Genomic DNA, 20275 nt, shown 5'->3' with positions numbered 1-20275 from the left:
TGTGACATGGGTACTCGTTCTCTATGCTTTCTCTTCTGAGAACTGCTGGACATCAGGTACTATGCTTTTCTTTCTCTTTCCATATAAGTTACTTCTCTGCCGAGATCCTAATAATGTAGATAGTAGGTATAAAACATACAATTACACACATGAATGAGTAAATGACAACCCATTTCTTGGAATCTAGAATAAATCTGTCCTACACTTTAAAAGAAAAATGAAAATTGCCATCCAACATAGTAAATGGTACTTATCAAAGACTGTTGATGCATTTTTAAAAGAATTAATCACAGGACTTTTATTTAATGAAAAACAGGAAGGGATTATTATATTTTATCCTGTTTCAAATCTCAGCCACTGGCATTGGGTTTAGTTTCTTGGAACAGCAACATGGCAAAAGTTGAAAGGAAACTATTTGTTTGGCCTGACTGGTGTTTTTTCTTTTGGCTATGTGATAAATAGATGTAAAATCAGCTCAGGTGGAAAACAGCTCCACTGCTACTTCTGTTGTTCCATTAACTGACAAATAATAGCCTTATCCCCCCTCACCCCCAACCCCCTTACCTAAAAGAGAGTTATTTAACTGACAGACACAAGTTAGACACTTGGAGTTAAAATGACTGTAATGGTGATTGGCCATTCTTCTAATATTTTGAGATCAAACCATCCAGGAAGGTCTTTAAGTCTAATTTTCCTGGCTCGGAAGAATTTAAATCAAAGCCATCAAATATACTGTTTACATCATTTTATCTGTTTTAGTTTAAGGTTTATGTGCTACTTTTATTTTTTACTTCATTATATTATTATTATTTTTGGTAATCCTCACCTGAGGATATTTTTTCCATTGATTTTTAGATACAGGGGAAGGGAGGAAGGGAGAGAGAAAGAGAGAAACATCAATGTGAGAGAGACAGAACTGGTTGCCTCCCACATGACTGGGACCACGGCGGCAAATTGAACCTGCAACCCAGATACATGCCCTTGACCGGAAATCGACCCTTCCAGGCTTCTGTTCTCTGGCCAATGTTCAAACCTCTGAGCCAAACCGGCCAGGGCTTATGTGCTACTTTTAATGTTTATGTGTACTTAAAACAAAACAAAACAAAAAACTATCTGAAACTAAAAGTCTTGACAGTCTCTGAAACTTAATTGGGAAAAATGTCAAGCACTTTAATGGAATCTTTCCCATGATCTGTAGAAGAGTTCTTTTTGTTTTTAAACAGATGGTTTAAATGGACAAAGCAGTGAAGACAGAAATTAAAAGCAGATTCTTAAGAAAAATAACTGGGTCCTCAGAAATCCTAGAGATGATGGCAGGACTGGACGTAACACAGCAGTTTCTTGCTGTCAAGCTCTGGAGAGAATAGAAGTTTATTAGTGATCCTCTACCAGAGGAGGGGTAACTGCCTCTTGGTGGGAATTAACTATTCATTTGGAACTTCAGCCAACTTCAACAATTTGGAAATCTCCATGCTTGTAGGGTAGTTCCATCCAGGTGTCCATAAACGATATATTGTGAGGCAAATTCTTCTACAGATAGGACCACCTCACCTAAGTTCGAAGTGGGCATTTGGGGGATGGGAAGACCTAAAATCTTCCCACTTTCCCAACAGCTTGGAAAAACAAGGCCTATGAAGCTTTCGTTTTGAATATAAAAACCCCGACTTTCTTGTACCAGTGAAGTGAGCGGCGGGAAAAAGAGAGGAAAACTTTTCAACCTGGAATTTATATGCATTCAGTGGACACGTGTGAAGGAAAATCTAAACTATAAAGAAACATCTTCCAACCAAGCTTCAAAATGTTTTCTCAGACTTTAGGGAAAGTGAACGCTGTTTTTTCTCCCAGATGATTCTAGGAAGTGGGTGGTGAGGAAGAGGGGTAGAAGAGCTATGTGGAGGACCCCAAACTGTCGCCATGGACTACAAGGAGCCAGGAGCCCAGGAAGGGACAGGGTTAACGCCCAGAGCACAGGCAGGAGCACGGTCGGCCGCAGGCGCGCGGAGCCTGGGAGCGAAGTGCGGGCTGGTGGGTGGGGGCAGGAGGGTAAATGCGAGAAGGGGCGGGGTGCCCGGGGGTGGGAGCGTGGAGGCTGGAGGAGGGTCTCTGAGCCCCGGTCCTGCCTGCAAGCTCTCTGAGCTTGCGTCCGCAGAGGGGGAGGGTTTCCCCGGCCGGCCGGAGTGGCGGATGGGCGCTTCTGGCTCGCAGCACAAACGACTGTCAAGAGGGTAGAGAGTGGAGCTGCCGGAAGTGTCTGCGTCCCGGAGAGAACTTTCCTGCTCCCGCCGCAACCCGGAGCCTCGCCGCCTCGGTGCTCGCAGCGACGATGCGTCGCGATGACAGCACCCTGAGCCGATCCGCGCCTCGTCCCACCCCCGGTGTCTGCGCCCGCCTCGCCGCGAGGAAAGACTGAGTCCCGAGGCATCCGCGCGCCACGGGAGCCTGGCGCAGGCGGCGGGGCGCGCGGGGCCCTTTCCCTCTGCGCAGTCCCCTCGCGTCCCGGCGCGTTCCCCGCGACCGCGCGTCCCAGCGCCGGCCACGGTCGCCGACTGTCTCCGCCCAGACTGCCGGCCCGGACCTGTCCCCGGCGGCCGCGAGCCGTGTTTGTGCCATGGGGCTGCCTACTCTGGAGTTCAGCGATTCCTACTTAGACAGCCCGGATTTCAGGGAGCGCCTCCAGTGTCACGAGATTGAGCTGGAGAGAACCAACAAGTTCATCAAAGAGCTGATTAAGGACGGCTCTCTGCTCATTGGGGCGCTGAGGAGTAAGTAGAGCCTGCAGCGGAGGGTGGAAAGGGCGAGGGGATCTGGATTGTCCCCGCGGGGTGCGAGTCTGAGGATTGGGAAGGAGGAGACGGAGCTTCTTTTGTTTGAATGGGTTTGGGGACAAAAGCTGAAGAGCTCCCCTGCTGGTGGACAACAAAGTTTGTTCTTAGGTGTTCTTTACTTCATGTCTACAGAGAGGGGCAAGTTCTCTACCAGGCACAAAAGCCATCTTTTTGTATAATGTTCTGGGGAAAATGTTGGGGGCTATTGGTCTTTTTTTTTTTTTTTGTAATTTGAACACTTAGAAAAATTTGTAAGGAAGGATTCAAGAGTTTGTCTTAAGACTAAGAATATGATTAATTATGTATATCAGTGGCTCTTCATTGGATACAATCAATCGTTGAATTGGCTTTTTAAAAATATGCATTTGTAGTTTTGCCATTTAGTAATATGATGGAAGACAGTATGGACCAGTGTATTTTGAGTCTTTGCAGTTATTGTGAATGGCAACTTTTGCGTTACATTGTAAATCTGATGTTGGTCAAGTAACTGAGGATGTCAGTTCAGTGGTGAAAGGCCACTCGGAACTTGTGATTATCTATAGGAAATAAAGAATGCCCCTAGGGGTTTCTCCCACCTTCTGTCTCACACACCTCCAGATCTGGATCTCCACTTTTACTAAGACCTAAGAGAGATTTAGGAAAAGTAACTCCAGAGTTTCTCTTATAGATAATTGAGTGACTAAATGATAAGGGTTAACTTGTTACCTTTCCCAGCACATATTTACATCTTAACAGAGGCTTCTGAATGTTTTAACCCTGAAAAGAAGTCCTGTTATCTCTGGGCTCTGATGGCTGGTGAGTGAAGTATTTTCATAAGGTAGAGAGGCCTTTGGGTGATCTAGCAATACCCAAGACACATGTAGGGGAAGCATCATTGTATATGTCGAGTACAAGGTCAATAACAACATGATGGATATATGTACGTACTGGAAAAAGGCATCATTAGCATCTAATCTGTGTTGTGAAGCATGTATTAATAATCATAAGGATGGAGCTTAGCAAAATATATTGAAATTAGTATGCTTCCAAATCCTTTTTTTTTTTTAAAAAAAAAAAACTACCCCAAATGCTGGAACGTTTACTTAGCACTTATGTTACTTAAGCAGGTAAATAAAATACATTTTATGTCCATATTCACTTAATTTCTGAACTGAGGTTACTGATAACAGCATTTACTGGTTTGTGAAAAATATAATTTATCTGCAGTTCTTTTATCTTGTGCACAGACAAATGTGAATTTTCCTCCCTTTGGGTTTGCAAATTCTGCTAGCGGTCTTGGGACTACCTGTTTGCCTCTAAGAGAAAGGTGCCTCTGCAAAGTTTCCCCACCTAAGAGTGCTACATGCTGAACCAATTCTTTTTTTTTTATCCTCACCTGAGGACATTTTTCCATTTTTTGGAAGATAAAGTGGGAGGGAGAGAGAGGAAGAGAGAGAGAGAAACATCGACGTGAAAGGGACACATCGAGTGGCTGCCATCCACACAACCCAACCAGGGCCAGGGACAAACTGCAATTGAGGTACATGCCCTTAGCGGGAACCGAACCCGGGTCTCTCTGGACCTCAGGCTGATGCTCTAACCGCTGAGCCAAACTGGCCAGGGCTGCTGAACCGACTCTTGCTGGAGGTGCCAAATGGTCTACAAATGACATTTCCCTTCACTGCTGGAGATCAGTTTTAGTGTTTCAAAATCAAAAGTTAAAAATACTTACATAGCTGTGATAAAAAGCTCTGAAATGTACGTTATTTGACTAGCACCATTATATACTTTGTTATGATGTTTGAATCTAGCTTGCAAAAATCAGGTAATGTCCATTCTTACAGATTTGTTCTTCCATTCCTAAGTGAAGAAATCTTGAGAGTATTAAGTTTCTTGAACATATAGACCCTGCCTTACTACCGTAGCCTTATGTACTTAAATATACCACCTGCTGTCTTTCTAGGGTTCTTAGGTTTGTGATGAGAGTGCATTGCTATCATGTGCTATACAATGACATTTCCGTCAACAGTGGTGGGGCTAGAAGATTATAATGGAGCTGAGAAATTCCTATTGTTAGTGACGTAGTAGTTGCTCAAAAGTTGTAGTCCAACACATTCCTTACGTGTTTGTGGAGATGCTGGTGTAAACAAACCCACTGCACTAGTCGTATAATGGCATAGCACATACAATTATGTATAGTACGTAGTACTTGATAATAAACGACTGTATTACTGGTTTGTGTATTTACTGTACAATAGTTTTTATCGTTTTTTAGAGTGTACTCTTTCTGCTTGTAAAGTAAAAGTTTGCTGTGTAATAGTATGCCGTGGAACACCAGCAGCAGCCTCATATACCTCCTGTTTATCATGTCTCTTGATTGCACTTTCTTATACTTGGTTTAATCCCATGTTGTTTTATAAATTTAGTGTAGCTTAAGTGTACAGTATTTTTTAAATATATGGTAGTGGACAGTACTGTCCTGGGCCTTCATATTCACTCACCACTCACTCACCGACCCACCCAAAGGGACTTTTAGTCCATTCATGGTAAGTGCCCTATTCATATGTACCATATTTTATTTATCCTTTTTTTTTTTTTAAATGACACAACGTTTTATTTAAAAAATTTTTTTCTTTATTGATATTAGAGAGAGAGAAGAAGGGGAGGAGAGAGAGAGATAGAAACATCAGTGAGAGAGAACATTGATTGGCGGCCTCCTGCATGCCCCCCTCTGGGGATCGGGCCCACAACCTGGGCATGTGCCTTGACCAGCAATTGAACCGGAAACCTCTTAGTACATGGGTGGATCGATGCTCAATCACTGAGCCACATGGGCCGGGCTCACTTTTTATCTTTTTTTTTTTATCCTCACCTGAGCATAGTTTTGAATTTATCTTCAGATAGAGTGAGAGGGAGAAAGGGAGGAAGAGAGAGAGAAACATTGATTGGTTGCCACCCCAGGACCCCAACCGGGGTTGAGGATGAACTGCAACCAAGGTACGTGCCTTTAGCAGGAACTGAACTGGGTCTCCCTGGTCTGTGGGCCAATGCTCTAACTGCTGAGCCAAACTGGCCAGGGCATTTTATCCTTTTTTTTAATTCTCACCTGAGGACATTTTTTGCATTCATCTTGAGAGAGAGAGGAGGGAAGGAGAGAGAGAGAGAGAAACATCGACATGTGAGAGACACATCGAGCGGTCGCCACCCATACAACCCCAACCAGGGACCAGGGACGGGGACAAATCGCAACTGAGGCACGCGCCCTTAGCGGGAACCAAACCCAGGCCTCTCTGGTTGCAGGCCGACGCTTCAACCACTGAGCCAAACCGGCCAGGGCTTATCCTTCTTTTTAATCCTCACGGAAGGATATCTTCTTATTGATTTTAGAGAGAGAGGAAGAGAGAAAGTGTGAAAAACATGCCACAAAGGGACTGTCTCCCGCATGCGACCCAACTGGGATCAAAGCTGCAACCTGGTTATGTGCTCTGACCCGGAATCAAACCCACGGCTCTTTGGTGCATGGGATGACACTCAAACCAACTGAGCCACGCTTGCCAGGGCCCATATTTGATCTTTTATACCATATTTTTACTGTACCTTTCCTGTGTTTAGATATGTTTAGATAAACAAATACTTACTGTAGTGTTACAACTGCCCACAGCATTCAGTAAGTCACATGCTGTACAGGTTTGTAGCCTGGGAGCAGCAGGCTATACTATATGGCCTGGGTGTATAGGAGGCTGTACATCTATGTTTGTGTTCATACACTCTATGTTGTTCGCACAATAACTAAATCAAAATCGCCTACTGACACCTTCCTCAGAATGATGTTAGCAAAGCATTACTGAATGTAACATTTGACTATTACTTCTCTTGTTGTGGAAGGAAAACATTTTAATCCTTGTTAATAGAATTCCCAGCATCAGCTGCCAACTAGGAAAGATTTGAAGCAGGGGAACCCTTGAAGTCACATGATGGCACTGTTTTTTTTCCCACCAAGCCACCTTCTGTCCCTTGGGGAGGATGCTCTGAGGCTGGGCTGCAGCTGCTAAATGCCCGCTTTCTGAAGCTGTCAGAATAATACGATAGGAGTGTGTTTAAAGGACTTGCAGCCTACTTAGTTCTGTCTTAGATTCAGCAAGGAACTCTCCTCCCCCCCATCCTGCACCTTCTGACTGGTTTTCCTTTCTACCTGAGAAAGCCTTCCCCTTCCCTATCTTAAAACTACACCTTTCCTTCTCTGTACTTACTGTTTCCATAGTGTATCCATTATCCATTTCAGTTTTATTTTTAGCACTTTGCTGTTATTTTCATTAATAATTAATGGATTCTTACTATCACTTTCCTGCATAATCCTCAATACATTTTTAAGCATCTATTATTTTCATGTTAGTTAATAACTTTTCTGGTGAGAATTTTGGCATTCACTTTTGGTTAATTTGTGCATGACGGTTCAAGTAGGAGTTAAATATGTTCCTAGATCTCTGGTTCAGGATATAGGTTTCTTTAGTAGAGTATTTGGAAGGATTCTTATGAAATGAATATCTTAACAAGATGATTTAAATTTCAAATATATATAAGATACTTAACATATTTTTAAAATGAATTATTGCATTTTGTATTTACATCCACTCTGAGAAAATGGATTATTAAGTGGATTGACATAGATAGGAGATTAAGTTCTGGTGCTGTCAAATGCTGTGTGATAATTGGTAAGTAACTTAACTTCTCTGGGTCCTGACTTTTCTGTAAAATGAGGGAACATCCATAAAAACATCACCACTAGGATTATATCCTCATTTTGTTACAAGCCACATGCATGTTTAGTGGAGTGTATTTAAGAATCTTAGAGACTGGTGAATTGGGTTTTAGTTCGTGCAGTATGACTCAAAATCTCCACCCTTTTTATCAATGTTATTCCATGAACTTTGTTCTTTAACAGGTGCTAGTCTTAAAATGGAGTTGTGAAATCATAGGCTAGTTTTCTTCATTAATTTTCTCCATTCATGTTTCAAAGAAACATTTCAAAACGGCCACCTCTCTCATATCTGTCTCTGTCCTCTAATTGCCTTAAGGTGGAATCACCCAGCCTTTTCCTCTGCCTTTAGGATAGTTTCTCAAACTTGTATGTCTGTGTTTCTTTTAAAGGAAAAAAAAATGTTAGTCAATTCTAATATAGATTTAATTATTTATTATGATAATTAAATAAATGTATACAAGAATGAAACTATGATTCTTATGCTTACATACAATTTTTTTTTTATCCTCACCTGAGGACATTTTTCCTTTTTTTTTTTTTTTTTTGTTCAGATAGAGTGAAAGGGAGAGAGAGAGGAAGAGAAAGAGAGAGAGAGAGAGAAACATTGACGTGAAAGGGACACATCGAGTGGCCACCACCTGCATGACCCAACCAGAGCCAAGGACAAACTGCAACCGAGGTACATACCCTTAGCAGGAACCGAACCCGGGTCTCTCTGGACTGCAGGCCGACGCTCTAACCACTGAGCCAAAGTGGCCAGGGCTGTCCATACAATCTTATTCAAAGCAAATCAGTTTACAGATTAAGTCTAAACAATACTGTGAAATCAATAAAAAACTTTCCAACTACATTTAATTAATCTGGCAGGGATGGGGCAAAATGAATACCAGCTAACATCACACGCCTCACTGAATTAACCTGACCAAATATAGCAGGTTAATCTTTAAGGTGATAATTTTGTATGGCCCTCGAATGATGTTATAAATATCCAAATGGCCCTTGGAGAAAAAAGGTTCCCCACCCCTGATAGTGGATGATGTTTTGCTGAAGCAAAATTTCCTCTCATGTAAAGACTGCTGGTAATATCTTGTGTGTTGATGATTCATTTTTCTCACTGTTTTTCCCGATTGAAATTGCAGTTCTTTAAAATCTTCTCGCCCTGATTATGGCCTTCTCTCTATTACAAACTTTATTTATTTATTGGTCGTATTGCTTCTGTTCTTAAAGCCTAGTTCCCAGCACTAGTGATCCATGACACAATAATAAGGGCACCTAATTTGAGTAGTAGAAGTCGGTTGCTCATAAGTTGATGTACAATATGATGTACAATTGATATACTAGTAAGCAGTAAGCACAAAACTTCTTAAAGGTGTCTGCCCTTAGTATCCACAGACCTCAGTTTGAGGTGCACTGCTATGGTGCCCTTATGATCTGGGGGTTAAATAGTTGTTCATAATAAAGAAGACCCTAAATGCAAAGGCTACATTGAAGTATCTTAGAAGGGGTGAGGTAAGTACTCCTGACTTCCATTTGCTGTGTTTCACAAATTCACCTTTAGCCAGGTAGCACTTGTTTTTTCACTCTAACCAGTCTCTATTTTGTGTGTATGTTCAGGGCCCACTTTGCTACCACTTTTTGGTGGCACAAAGAAGGAGTTAAATAAAAGGTAAGAAAAAAGACAAGTTTAAGAAATTTGAAAGGCTTTTTATAGTTATCGCACTACTTACTTAGTCATCCTTCAACTTGCCGTGAGAACTGCTGTTGTTTTAGGCCAGTTTTGGTATTTACATCTGCGCCCTGTTTTATTTAGTCTAAGTGGCTTCTTGTTTACCCTGCAGGGACTGCTTCACTGTTGCTGTTCCCCAGGGCCCTGTCGCTGGTTTACCTGGGCAGCCTAATCAGAGGTGTGGATGTGGAGTGACTGACCCCATTCATTTGGTTCTTAGTCATTAGAAATTGAGTTAAGTGAGCAGAAATTACATAATTAATTTAGGAATTATTAGATTAGGAATGTGATACTTTAAGGTTTGCTTTGGAGACACGTACAAGTAAAAGCAGTTATACTCCCGTTAATTTTTAAAAAATCCTCACCTGAGGGTATTTTTAGATAGAGTAGGAGGGAGGGAGGGAGAGAGAAAGAAACATGATGTGAGAGAGACACATTGATTAGCTGCCTCCCGCATGGGGCTGGGGATCAAACCCACAACTGACGTATGTGCCCTTGACTGGGAATCAAACCCAAGACTCTTTGGTCCTCAGGGGGACACTCTCACCACTGAGCCAAACTGGCCAGGGCTACTCGTGTTAATTTTTAAAATGGGAGCCTTGGCGCTCATCAAAGAGATTAAATAGAGCTGGCTGAGTACTTTCCTCTACCCCTCTTCTGATTCTCTACAGGAGCTCAATAGGTGCCCTGTAACAGTATGTATCTTTATTTTCATTGGATTTTCTTTATCAGAAGGTAGTAATTGATGGGCTGTCTTGTTAGAAGGCAAGAGAATGGGTTGCTGGGAGAACAGAAACATTTCTTGCCTAGTGGAGAAGGATGGCTTACCAAGAACCACCTTTTCAAAATACTGTCACCTATGAGTTAAGGGCAAGGTACTCTGAAAGTGCAAAAAACTTAGGTAACTACTAAACTTTTAAGTAAATGAAAAACTGCATTAACAAATATCCCTTCAATTATTAACATTTCTTAGCACACAAAGTTAGCTGTGTTGATGTGTAAGCATTACTCAGATTATGTATGACAAATAATAATAAAGCTTATATTCAGTATAGCTTTGATGTCAAGTGCAATTTTATTCAAGGAATGCATACGTGGAGAATAGCAACTCTTCTCTAGATTTATAAAGAGAAAGATTAGATTAAAATGTTTAGAGTAACGATTATGTAACATTCAGATGTTTAACATAGACAGATGAAACAGGTTGAGGGAAAGGGGGTTATTTAGTCTTGAATATCTTTCATGAATATTGTTTCTTCCAGAGTTGATTGCCACTTGTTCTGGCCCCAGCCACCAGCCTTCTAGGGAGGTGCCAGCCTCCCCTATGCCCACCTGTTACCCACCAGTTTCAGCTTTCAGCTCTGCTCACCTTCCTTTTCCCTCCATCCAGCTGAATGTTGGCCCAGCATCTACTAATCCTGATAGTGTATCCTCAGTGGATCTGGCCTCATCATCCAAGGACTTGCTACCTGCTTCGTGCTGACTTTCATCCTGAAAATTAAAACCAGTTGCTGCACATTTGGCTCTCTAGTGCCTGGAATCTGTGCTTCGTCTGTGCAGCTGCCATATTCTGAGTTTAATGGCTGGGTTTTGTATAAATGTAGCAACTTCTGTAGGAAAAGGGGCAGGATGCTCACATGACCAGTCAATAGAAATGTCGTTATTTCAGCAGTTTTGTCTTTGGCTAGGTGAATTTAAACTTTGACCTGGATATTTCTGGGAATTTGGATCCTTTTATATGGGATTGCATCTTAACTGGAATGTTTTGGTTAATCAGAATACACCATTGGTCATATATGCAATATTCTGACTTCATTATCAAGAGTGCAATTGCAATGCGGAAGAAAGTGTTATGGCAAAACACACATGTAACACCATGTAAGGAATGGGATTTGCCTCAGGAAAAGTGAATTGTGGAGTAGTAAGGTTCTTCCTAGTAGCTAATAAGCTCTGTGTTTTCCAGCCTTTTTCTTTACTGCAGAGGCATGTATGCATAGGAGAAGGAATGGGCGGGCCCTCAGTTAGAATCTTTCATGGGAGAGTAATTTGTCTAATTGTAATTTTAACATGTAACATGGTGGGCAAAGGTAGGATAAGACTAATAATGAACAGTTGGTAGATTATTTTATATTAATAAAGAGATTTTAATCTTTATTTTTTCTTTATTGATTTTTAGAGAGAGAGGAAAGGAAAGAGAGAGAGAGATAGAAACATCGATGAGAGAGAACATCATTTGGCCGCCTCCTGCATGCCCCCCACTGGGGATCAGGCCCACAACCTGGGCATGTGTCCTGACCGGGAATCGAACCAGCGACCTCTTGGTGCATGGGTCGACGCTCAACCACTGAGCCACACCGGCCGGGTGAGTTTTTAATTTTTAGATTCTATGGTAAAAGTCTCCATTCCTGATGGTATTTTAAAAATGCCAAACCATGAGTTTTTTATGTTGTTGGTTTATCTGATGAGGATGATTGTTGGTGTAGTGGAGAGTGTCTTGTATTTTGTGAAGGACAGAGAACCATCCTGACACAGTTCCCAAGGTCCAGCAGTATGAAAAAAATTGGGGGAAATGCTCCCTGTATATGACTTTGCTACATTAATAGTATTTTCCCAAACTTTAGCTCTTTACTCTGGGAAAAAGGAGGTAGACACAAAATGACCCTTTTCATTTGGAAGTCACACATGTCTCAGTGGTGGAATTTCTATGATCTTTCCTCACACACATCTGAAAAGCAATACTGTTTGCGAGTTTGTGAAAGACAAGCCAGTTGGTTTTCCCTTGTTTGTAAACATGTACTGGAGCTGGTCCAAACGAAAGGCCCGGCTTCAGTTCTCTCTTCGGAACACCGGGAAAGTGATGATTTCATTTAGAACGCTGGTATGTGTTCCTGTGTGAAAGGGAGTGATAAGCGGCTAATAGAAATGAGTGCCCTGTATAGTGTATTATCTTTTTGCAAATAGAAGCTCTGTAAATTGATTTTACTTTGCCACGGTGAGAATTCTCTTTTCGTTTATGTAATTTTCTTATTCCTTAAAATGTCTGAATGAAAAAGATATCCTCCCCCCACCCCCCAATAAAAAGAGTGGTGTTGCTGGTTGGAGAGATTAGCTAGGAGAAGCAAACTAAAATTACTTGAGAAAACAATTTAAGTATTATCATTTTTGAACTTGTATTAGACTTTGTGTGCCTTCTGTGAAAAAAGTTATTGTGACACTGGAGAATCAAAGGAATGAGAGATGAGCCTTCCAACTGTTTTTAAAAGTTGGTGGTGGGAAATTTGAGGGACGATTAAAAATTGTCAACATAAGAGACAATAGGGGTAACTTTTTAAGAGGTACACTATTTGGAGGAGATTTGGAAAAATTTCATGAAAAAATGATGTCAAAATAGGAAGGAGGTAATAGGCAGGGGCATTCAAAGGCTTGTTCTGACTGCTTGTTAATCATGGTTTTCCTTAAGTAGCATTTCTGACATTATTATTACGTCCTTTGGATCCCAGCTCCATCTTGCACTTTTTTCTGAGGATGTGATGTTGATGAATTCCTCTTTCATTTTCAGTTGTTTCTTCTATCCTCTGAAATGGTGGTGTGCAAGACTACCACTAATTCTTTCTTAGTACTTGTACTGTTTGCTTTCCTTGTGTTAACATCTGCTCCCAGCTTCCAGCCCTGACCTCTTTCTTCTGAGCTCTGGGTCTGATTTTCATCAGCCGATTACCTATCACCACCTGGCTGGGGCCAGGCACTTCAGGCTGTGTGTGTCAAAACCAAGTGCTTCCTCTTCTCCTCTAGCTGTTCTCTGTGTGTTCTCGTTTGTTCATTTGTATCCTCACCCACCTGATCATCTCGGAGAGAAAGATCTGAGTCCTTCTAACTCTCCCCATCTACTCCAGGTGTGTGTGTGTGTGTGTGTGTGTGTGTGTGTGTGTGTGTGTCTGTGTGTTTTAAGAGAGACACATTCATTTGTTGTTTTACTTATTTATGCATTCATTGGTTGACTCTTGTTTGTACCCGGACCAGGGATCAGACCCACAACCTTGATGTATCAGTTGATGTTCTAACCAACTGAGCTATCCAGCCAAGACTGTCTACTCCAGTTTTATTTTTTTTTATATATTTATTTATTTATTTATTTTAATCCTCACCGGAGGACATTTTTCCACTTTTTATTCAGATAGAGTAGGAGGGAGAGAGAGGAAGAGAGAGAGAGAGAAACATCGACGTGAAAGGGACACATCGAATGGCTGCCACCCATACAACCCAACCAGGGCCGGGGACAAACTGCAACCTAGTTTTGTGCCCTTAGTGGGAACTGAACCCGGGTTTCTCTGGACTGCAGGCAGACAGACGCTCCAACCGCTGAGCCAAAACAGCCAGGGCTCCAGTTTTAAATTGGAGTTTTTTTTCACCCAGATCCTAATATTTGGTTAGTTCTGCAATTCTGTGCCTACAATATCTTTCTTAAATTTGATTTTCTCAGCCTGTATAATACTTCTGTGTGTGTGTGTGTGTGTGTGTGTGTGTGTGTGTGTGTGAGAGAGAGAGAGAGAGAGAGAGAGAGAACTTTATTCCTAGCTTAAAACAACAGAGACGTATTCTCTCTCAGTTCTGAGGCCAGAAGTCCAAGGTCAAGGTGTCAGCAGCGCCATGCTCGCTCTGAAGGCGCTAGGGGCGGGTCTCTCCTCGCCTCTTCTAGCTTCTGCTGTTGTCAATAATCGAAGATGTTCCTTTGCAAGTGTCTCTGTAATCTGTGCCTCTGCAGTCTTGTGGCATACTCCCAGTGTGTCTCTGTTTATTAGATTTTACTTAGTCTTTTTACTGTAAGTTTCTAGGTGCCAAAGATATCTGGGTTCTAATCAACCTCTGACCACATTGTGGATGCTCAGTAATTGCTAAACATGAATCAGTGTATATTTTACTAAGAGGAACATGATATGGAGGAGGGTTTTGAATATCTGTGGAGTGAATAAGCCAGGGAGTGGGTACTACAAGTTTACTCTGTAACATTGCTCCCACCAGGCTTCATATGTAACTGCTCTGGCCTGGTTGTGCTGTTGGGACTGGGTAACCCAGGGGACATCAGGGAGCACAAAATGTAGTCCTAGTGCTGCCATTAAGTAGTGGCATGGGTACAAGTCATTTGTCCTAGACCCTCTTTTCGTCAAAAATGGAAATAGCATTTGCCCTATATTCCTTGTATGGTTTTCATGTGGGTCAGTGGAAAAAAAATGCATAATAACATTTTATAAAAATGTAGTATTTTCATTTACTTTAGGCAGGATCATTGCAATCCTAATAATTTCAGCTTTTTTCAAGACTTAACTTGATCAAGTTCTTGTCAATATTATTATCATTCTGTAGAAACAAGGTTATGGAAGTGGAAATACTTTAATTGAATGTTAAAGCATGGGCTTGTTTGTCCCCCGAATTAAATCAATTTGGTAGGAAATGATTATATAATGTGGCATGGTTTTGATTTGGCTTTTTTCTGTTGAACTAATGAAAAATTATCTCCTATGACCTGGGAACCAAGAAAGCACTAGGCTGACATTTGAGGATCAGGAACAGTCATCATAGACTTGGAGACTCCATGGACATATCTGCTGGTGCTCTAGTTCTGCTTCAGGTCAGTGGTCTGTAGGTGTTATTAAAAATGATGGCTACAATTTGCACTTGTCAGAAGTGGAAAGTTTCACAAGATATAACAGGCCAAACAGATGAGAGATCTTTTTTCCCCACATTGGTTTCTGCATTGAAAGCAGACAGTGGCTTAGAAAAAACACTAGGTGTTTCTTGTGCAGCACAGATGTTTAGTGAATATAAATTATATTTGAGGTGAGATCATCCCAGTGGTTATTAGTGAGAAAAGAAAATGATGGCATTGGTAGCGCTGGGGGGACCAGGAGTCGGGGAATTTGGGAAAAAGAGGACATTTAATTAAGAATTGGAGAGGAAGATTCTTTTGGCTCAGTGAGAAAATGTACTTGAGCCTGTTAGATAGTTGATCCAGAAACGGTGGTATGATCGAATGGGTGTCAGAAACACCAAGAGAGGATATGTAGATGATACTCTAGAGTCAAAACAGATGATTAAAAAATAAAGGTATTTCTTAAGTGATCTGTGAGCTTATGGGGAGTTCTACTCTGGGGCTGGGGGAAGTAGGGTACAATGAACAGGAAGTCTGGACTTTTGAGACAGCTTGGGAAGTGAGGGAAAGAGAAGGCCAGCCTCAGGGGTTAAGGAAAGATACAGATCCTGAGTAACCATGAACCAGGAATAGCAGCAAGTCAGTGAATGCTTCCAGGTTGTCAGATTTAAACTCTATTGGGTGCATGTCTTTTTCTTCTCATTATTGCCCTGGTTCCTCAGACTGCTCTAAGGAAATTAGAATCCTATGGACATTCATGGATGGCTGAGTGTGATACTTGGGCACACCCACTGATCAGGGAGAGAGAGGAAGAAGCAGAGATTCAGAACCACCTTGTCCTTTGCAACATGCTCTTCCCCCTTTAAGTCCTTAGGTTATGGCTTAGACATTCTTTTTGTTTTTTTGAGATTGTGTTTTGTACTTCTGTCAGAACATATATTAATTAAATCTAATCCCAATGTATTCAAGTAATCTGTATATTAAATCTGTCTGGAAGAAACAGAGAGGTTGCTTTTTAGCCAAGCTTGGCGATGTCATTCACATATGTGCAGTGATAACATTTTAATGTTAAGTAGGTTCATTGAAGATTGAACATTAACAAGAGTCAGCCTAATAGTAGAAAGAGCCTGGGCTTCAGAGTCAGAGCAATTTCGATTCCAGTTCTGCCATGTATTAGCTACATGTCTGTGAGAGTCATGGCTTTTATTGTGGGTTTTCCTTGTCCCTAACATGGCAGTAACATTTATTTTATATGCATATTAGCAGGATCAAATGAGGTAACATGTAAAGTAGCTCAATGTAGGGTACTTGGTATTAAATATTATTTGTCTCATCTATCTCATTTCTAGCTAATGTTGAGAGTAGGAAGCAAAATTAGATCAGAGTTATAAACAACCACCACCACCATATTTTATTCAAGAAAGAATGTGAGGTGGCTTTCCTCAGCAAAATCTTTACCTTACCTGGACAAGTGCACCCTATTTAGCGAGAGCAGTGCATTTAACGTTGATATGATGGCTGTACACCATGTATTATTGCTTGGTATCAAGAACGTGGCTTGCAGTGAAAGTAAGCCCTTGCTCTGGGGAATGATTTAACTATCTCTACAGGAACCTTTCCACATGGTGTTTATTATCTTTTATTTTGGAGAATTGGTTATTTTTATATAGTAGGCAGTTAGATATGAGCAGAGTAGGACCAATAGGCCAGGTGTGGCCTAGGGTGGAAAACCCGTGGTGCCTAGCAACAGGTAAAACTGGGAAACAAGGACCTCGCCCCCAGGGTGACCTTTTCTTCTCTAGCATAGCACTGGTCATGCAGTAGTTAAGACCCCCTGACCTATCATATTGCTGGTCATGCAGTTCGGACCCTCCCCTGACCTTTCTTTCCTGGCTTATTCAAGGAATTGGTATTTGTATTAAAGAATGAATTTTCTTTTCAGCAGTGACAACACTATGTATTAATTCAAAACCAAGAGATTTCACCAAGAAAGTGAGACTGTTCAAATGATTTGTAGTTCACTATTTGTAAAAAAAGCATTGCGTGTGTTGTTTTGAAGATGCCATCTCAGAGTGCTGATTTTCATTGTATGGGAATGCCTTCTGTTAAAATGCCATTGATGTTTAAATATTTATTAAAAATATTTTGTAATTGATTTTTTAGAGAGAGAGGAAGGGAAAGAGAGAGAGAAACATCTGTGAGAAACATCAATCAGCTTCCTCCTGCACACCCCCTTCTGGGGATTGAGCCAGCAACTGGGGCATGTGCCCTGACCAGGACTCAGACTGGGGCCTCTCAGTCCACTGAGCCACACCGGCTGGACTAAATGCCATTCATTTTTTAAAACAGTATTATTGAGATATAGTTTGCTGCCTTTAAAAAAAAATTAATCTTTTTAAAAATGTGCAATTCAATGGTTTTTCATATGTTTACAGGGTTGTACAACCATCACCACCATCTAATTTTATTTAAAAAAGTTTTAGCTTTATAGAGGTACACTTGACAAATAAAATTTTCAGATATTTAAAGTGTACATCAACATTATTCGATATATAAATACATTGTGAAAGGATTACCCCAGATAGTGAATTAACACATCCATCACTTCATGTTTTATCTTTTTCTTGTGTGTGTGTGTGTGAGAACATTTAAGTTCAACTCTTAACAAATTTAAATGATATAAAACTGTGTTATCAACCATAGTCACTATGTTTTATGTTAGAGCCTCATACCTTATTCATCTTATAACTGAAAGTTTGTCTTTCCTTGTTTCTCCTACCCTCAGCCCCTGGCAACCATCAATTTACTCTCTGTTTCTATGATTTTGACCTTTGACCTTCTTTTTTTTCTTTAAAGATTTCATATATAAGTGATATCATCCAGTATTTGTCTTTCTCTGGTTCTCTGTTTGGCTTATTCCACTTAGCATAATGCCCTCCTGGTCCATCTATGTCGTCATAATTGACAGATTTCCTTCTTTCTCATTGCTGAATAAAACTTTATTTGTATACACATGCTTATACATACCACATCTTCTTCATCCATTTATCTGTTGATGGACACTTAGGTTGTTGCCACATCTTGATTGTTGTGAGTGATGTTGCAATGGACATGGGAGTGCGGATCTCTTCAATTCCTGTTTCATTTCCTTTGGATATATACCCAGATGGGGGATTGTCGGATTGTATGGTAGTTCTACTCAAATTTTTTGAGGAATCTCCATACTATTTTCCATAGTGGCTGAACCAATTAACATTCCCATCAACAGTGCACAAGGGTTTCCTTTTCTCCACATCTATGGCAATATTTTTTGTCTCTTGTCTTTTTGATGATAGTTATTTTAAGAGATGTGAGGAGATATCTCATTGTGGTTTCCATGTGCATTTCTCTGTTGAGCATTCTTTCTTGCACCTGTTGAACATTTGTTTTCTTTAGAAAAATGTCTGTTCAGGTCCTTGGCCCATTTTTAAATCAAATTATTATTTTCTTTTTGCTATTGAGTTGTATGAGTTTTTTTTTTTTACATATTTTGGAATCAATATCTAAATTTAGAATAGTTTCATTGCCCTAAAAGGAATCCCATACCCAGTAGTAGTCGCTCCCCATTCTTTGTCTTCTTTAGTCTCTGGCAGCTGTGTGTATATATAGTTTTTTTTTCAAATCCTTACCCAAACATATGTTTTGTTTTGTTTTTTAGTTGGTTTTAGAGAGAGAGGAAGGGAGAGGGAGGGAGACAGAGAGAAACATCTATGTGAGAGAGAAACATTGATTGATTGGATTGAACCTACAACCTGGCTATGTGTCCTGACTGGGAACCAAACCAGTTACCCTTCTGTGCAGGGGATGATCTTCCAACCAGCTGAGCCACAATGGCCAGGGGTACAAATATACTTTTGTTTCTATAAACTTGCTTGTTCTGGAATTTGGATAAATGGAATTATATAATTTTGGTCTTTTGTGACTTCTTTTACTTAGCATGTTTTCAAGGTTCATCTATATTTTAACATGTATTGTACTTTATTATTTTTTATTACCAAATATTAAATTATATGGATACACTACCACATTGTTATTCATTTATGAGTTATTGACATTTTGATTATTTCCTTTGATTTAGCTATTATGAATAATACTACAAATATTTGTGTACTTGGTTTTGTGTGGCCGTGTTTTTATTTTCTTGGATATTTCCCTAGGAATGGGATTGCTGGTTCATATGGTAACTCTGTTGGAACTCACCATTGTAAACAGAAAATTATTAGGTTTATAAGCATTTACATTCCATTCTTTATGATGGGAAGCAGTTTGAGAGCTAAATGTGTATTTTAAAGCAAACTTATAACTTCCCATAACAAATTCAGGTATGGCCTTTATATTTGTTGGAGAAAACAGAATCACTTGGTGGCTCTTTAAGGAGGAAACATTTTCACGTTTTTCTTTCTTAAAATTCTTGTTATAGATAAGTAAAATTTCATAATGTAAATATAGGCCAGCAATTTTTACATATATGTAAAGAGTGGCAAGAGGAGTGGAGAGGAAAAAACAGGGGTTTGTGCAAAGAACAAGGTGTGATGGCCAGGAGAGATGTGAGGGAAGGGAAGGAACATTTCCTCACCTTCTCATTCGGCATACTAACTCTGCTCTACGTCAGATAGTGTTCTAGGCCTTGGAAATATAGGACAAGCAGAGGCCCAGCTCTTCTGGGTTTACATTTACTGAGGGCATGCTGCTCATACTGTGTAGTGTGTGTTAGTGCTTGGAGGTAAGACTTAGCAGGTACCCTGTGTACCTGTAATCTCCTAGACGGCCTTTCTCTGTATCACAGAGTAACGTGTACACACCTGCATTATAGCGATCAACACAGCTTAAGGATCTCATGTGAGAATGTGAATCCACTTTTCATCCACTCAGATCTACTCAGGAAATTAGGGATCGTCTACTGCATCCCAGGCACTGTACGAGACACAGAGTGTGTGTGGCTGTGTGGCCCTGGTATCCACTCTCTTTAAGGCCTGGTTTTCTCATTTTGTAAATTAATTAATTAATTTATTTTTGTTACAGATGTTTCTCCTCTCCCCCCATAGACACCCTCCTATTGACCTCCCCCAGTATTGTTGTCTATGTCCTTTGGTTATGCATATATGCATATAAATTCTTCGGTTTATCTGGTTTTCTCATTTTTACATCAAGGATAATAATAATATTGACTATTTTTCATAAAGATTGAGTCTCGTGAGATACACCTACCACAGTCTCTTGTACATAGAAACTAGCAAATGGTCAATATCACAATCACACTATTTCTTTTAACAATAAGAAAAAAATAAAAAAACCCTCAA

At 40.5% G+C, this 20275-nt stretch overlaps 1 protein-coding gene across 1 annotated transcript in view; it reads left to right on the top strand.

Moving 5' to 3' along the window:
* The first annotated feature begins 2608 nt into the window (after positions 1 to 2608).
* Positions 2609 to 20275, top strand: part of ARHGAP42 (Rho GTPase activating protein 42) — a 259019-nt gene continuing 241352 nt past the window's right edge. The window contains exon 1 of the mRNA XM_036258802.1: positions 2609 to 2762. Within this exon, the coding sequence (XP_036114695.1) occupies positions 2609 to 2762 (154 nt within the window). The remainder of the gene's footprint in view (positions 2763 to 20275) is intronic.

The sequence above is a fragment of the Molossus molossus genome, unplaced genomic scaffold (genome assembly GCF_014108415.1).
Source record: "Molossus molossus isolate mMolMol1 unplaced genomic scaffold, mMolMol1.p scaffold_m16_p_13, whole genome shotgun sequence".
NCBI lineage: Eukaryota > Metazoa > Chordata > Mammalia > Chiroptera > Molossidae > Molossus > Molossus molossus.
Note: the sequence above shows the minus strand (reverse complement) of the source record. Positions and strands in the feature narration are given on the sequence as shown.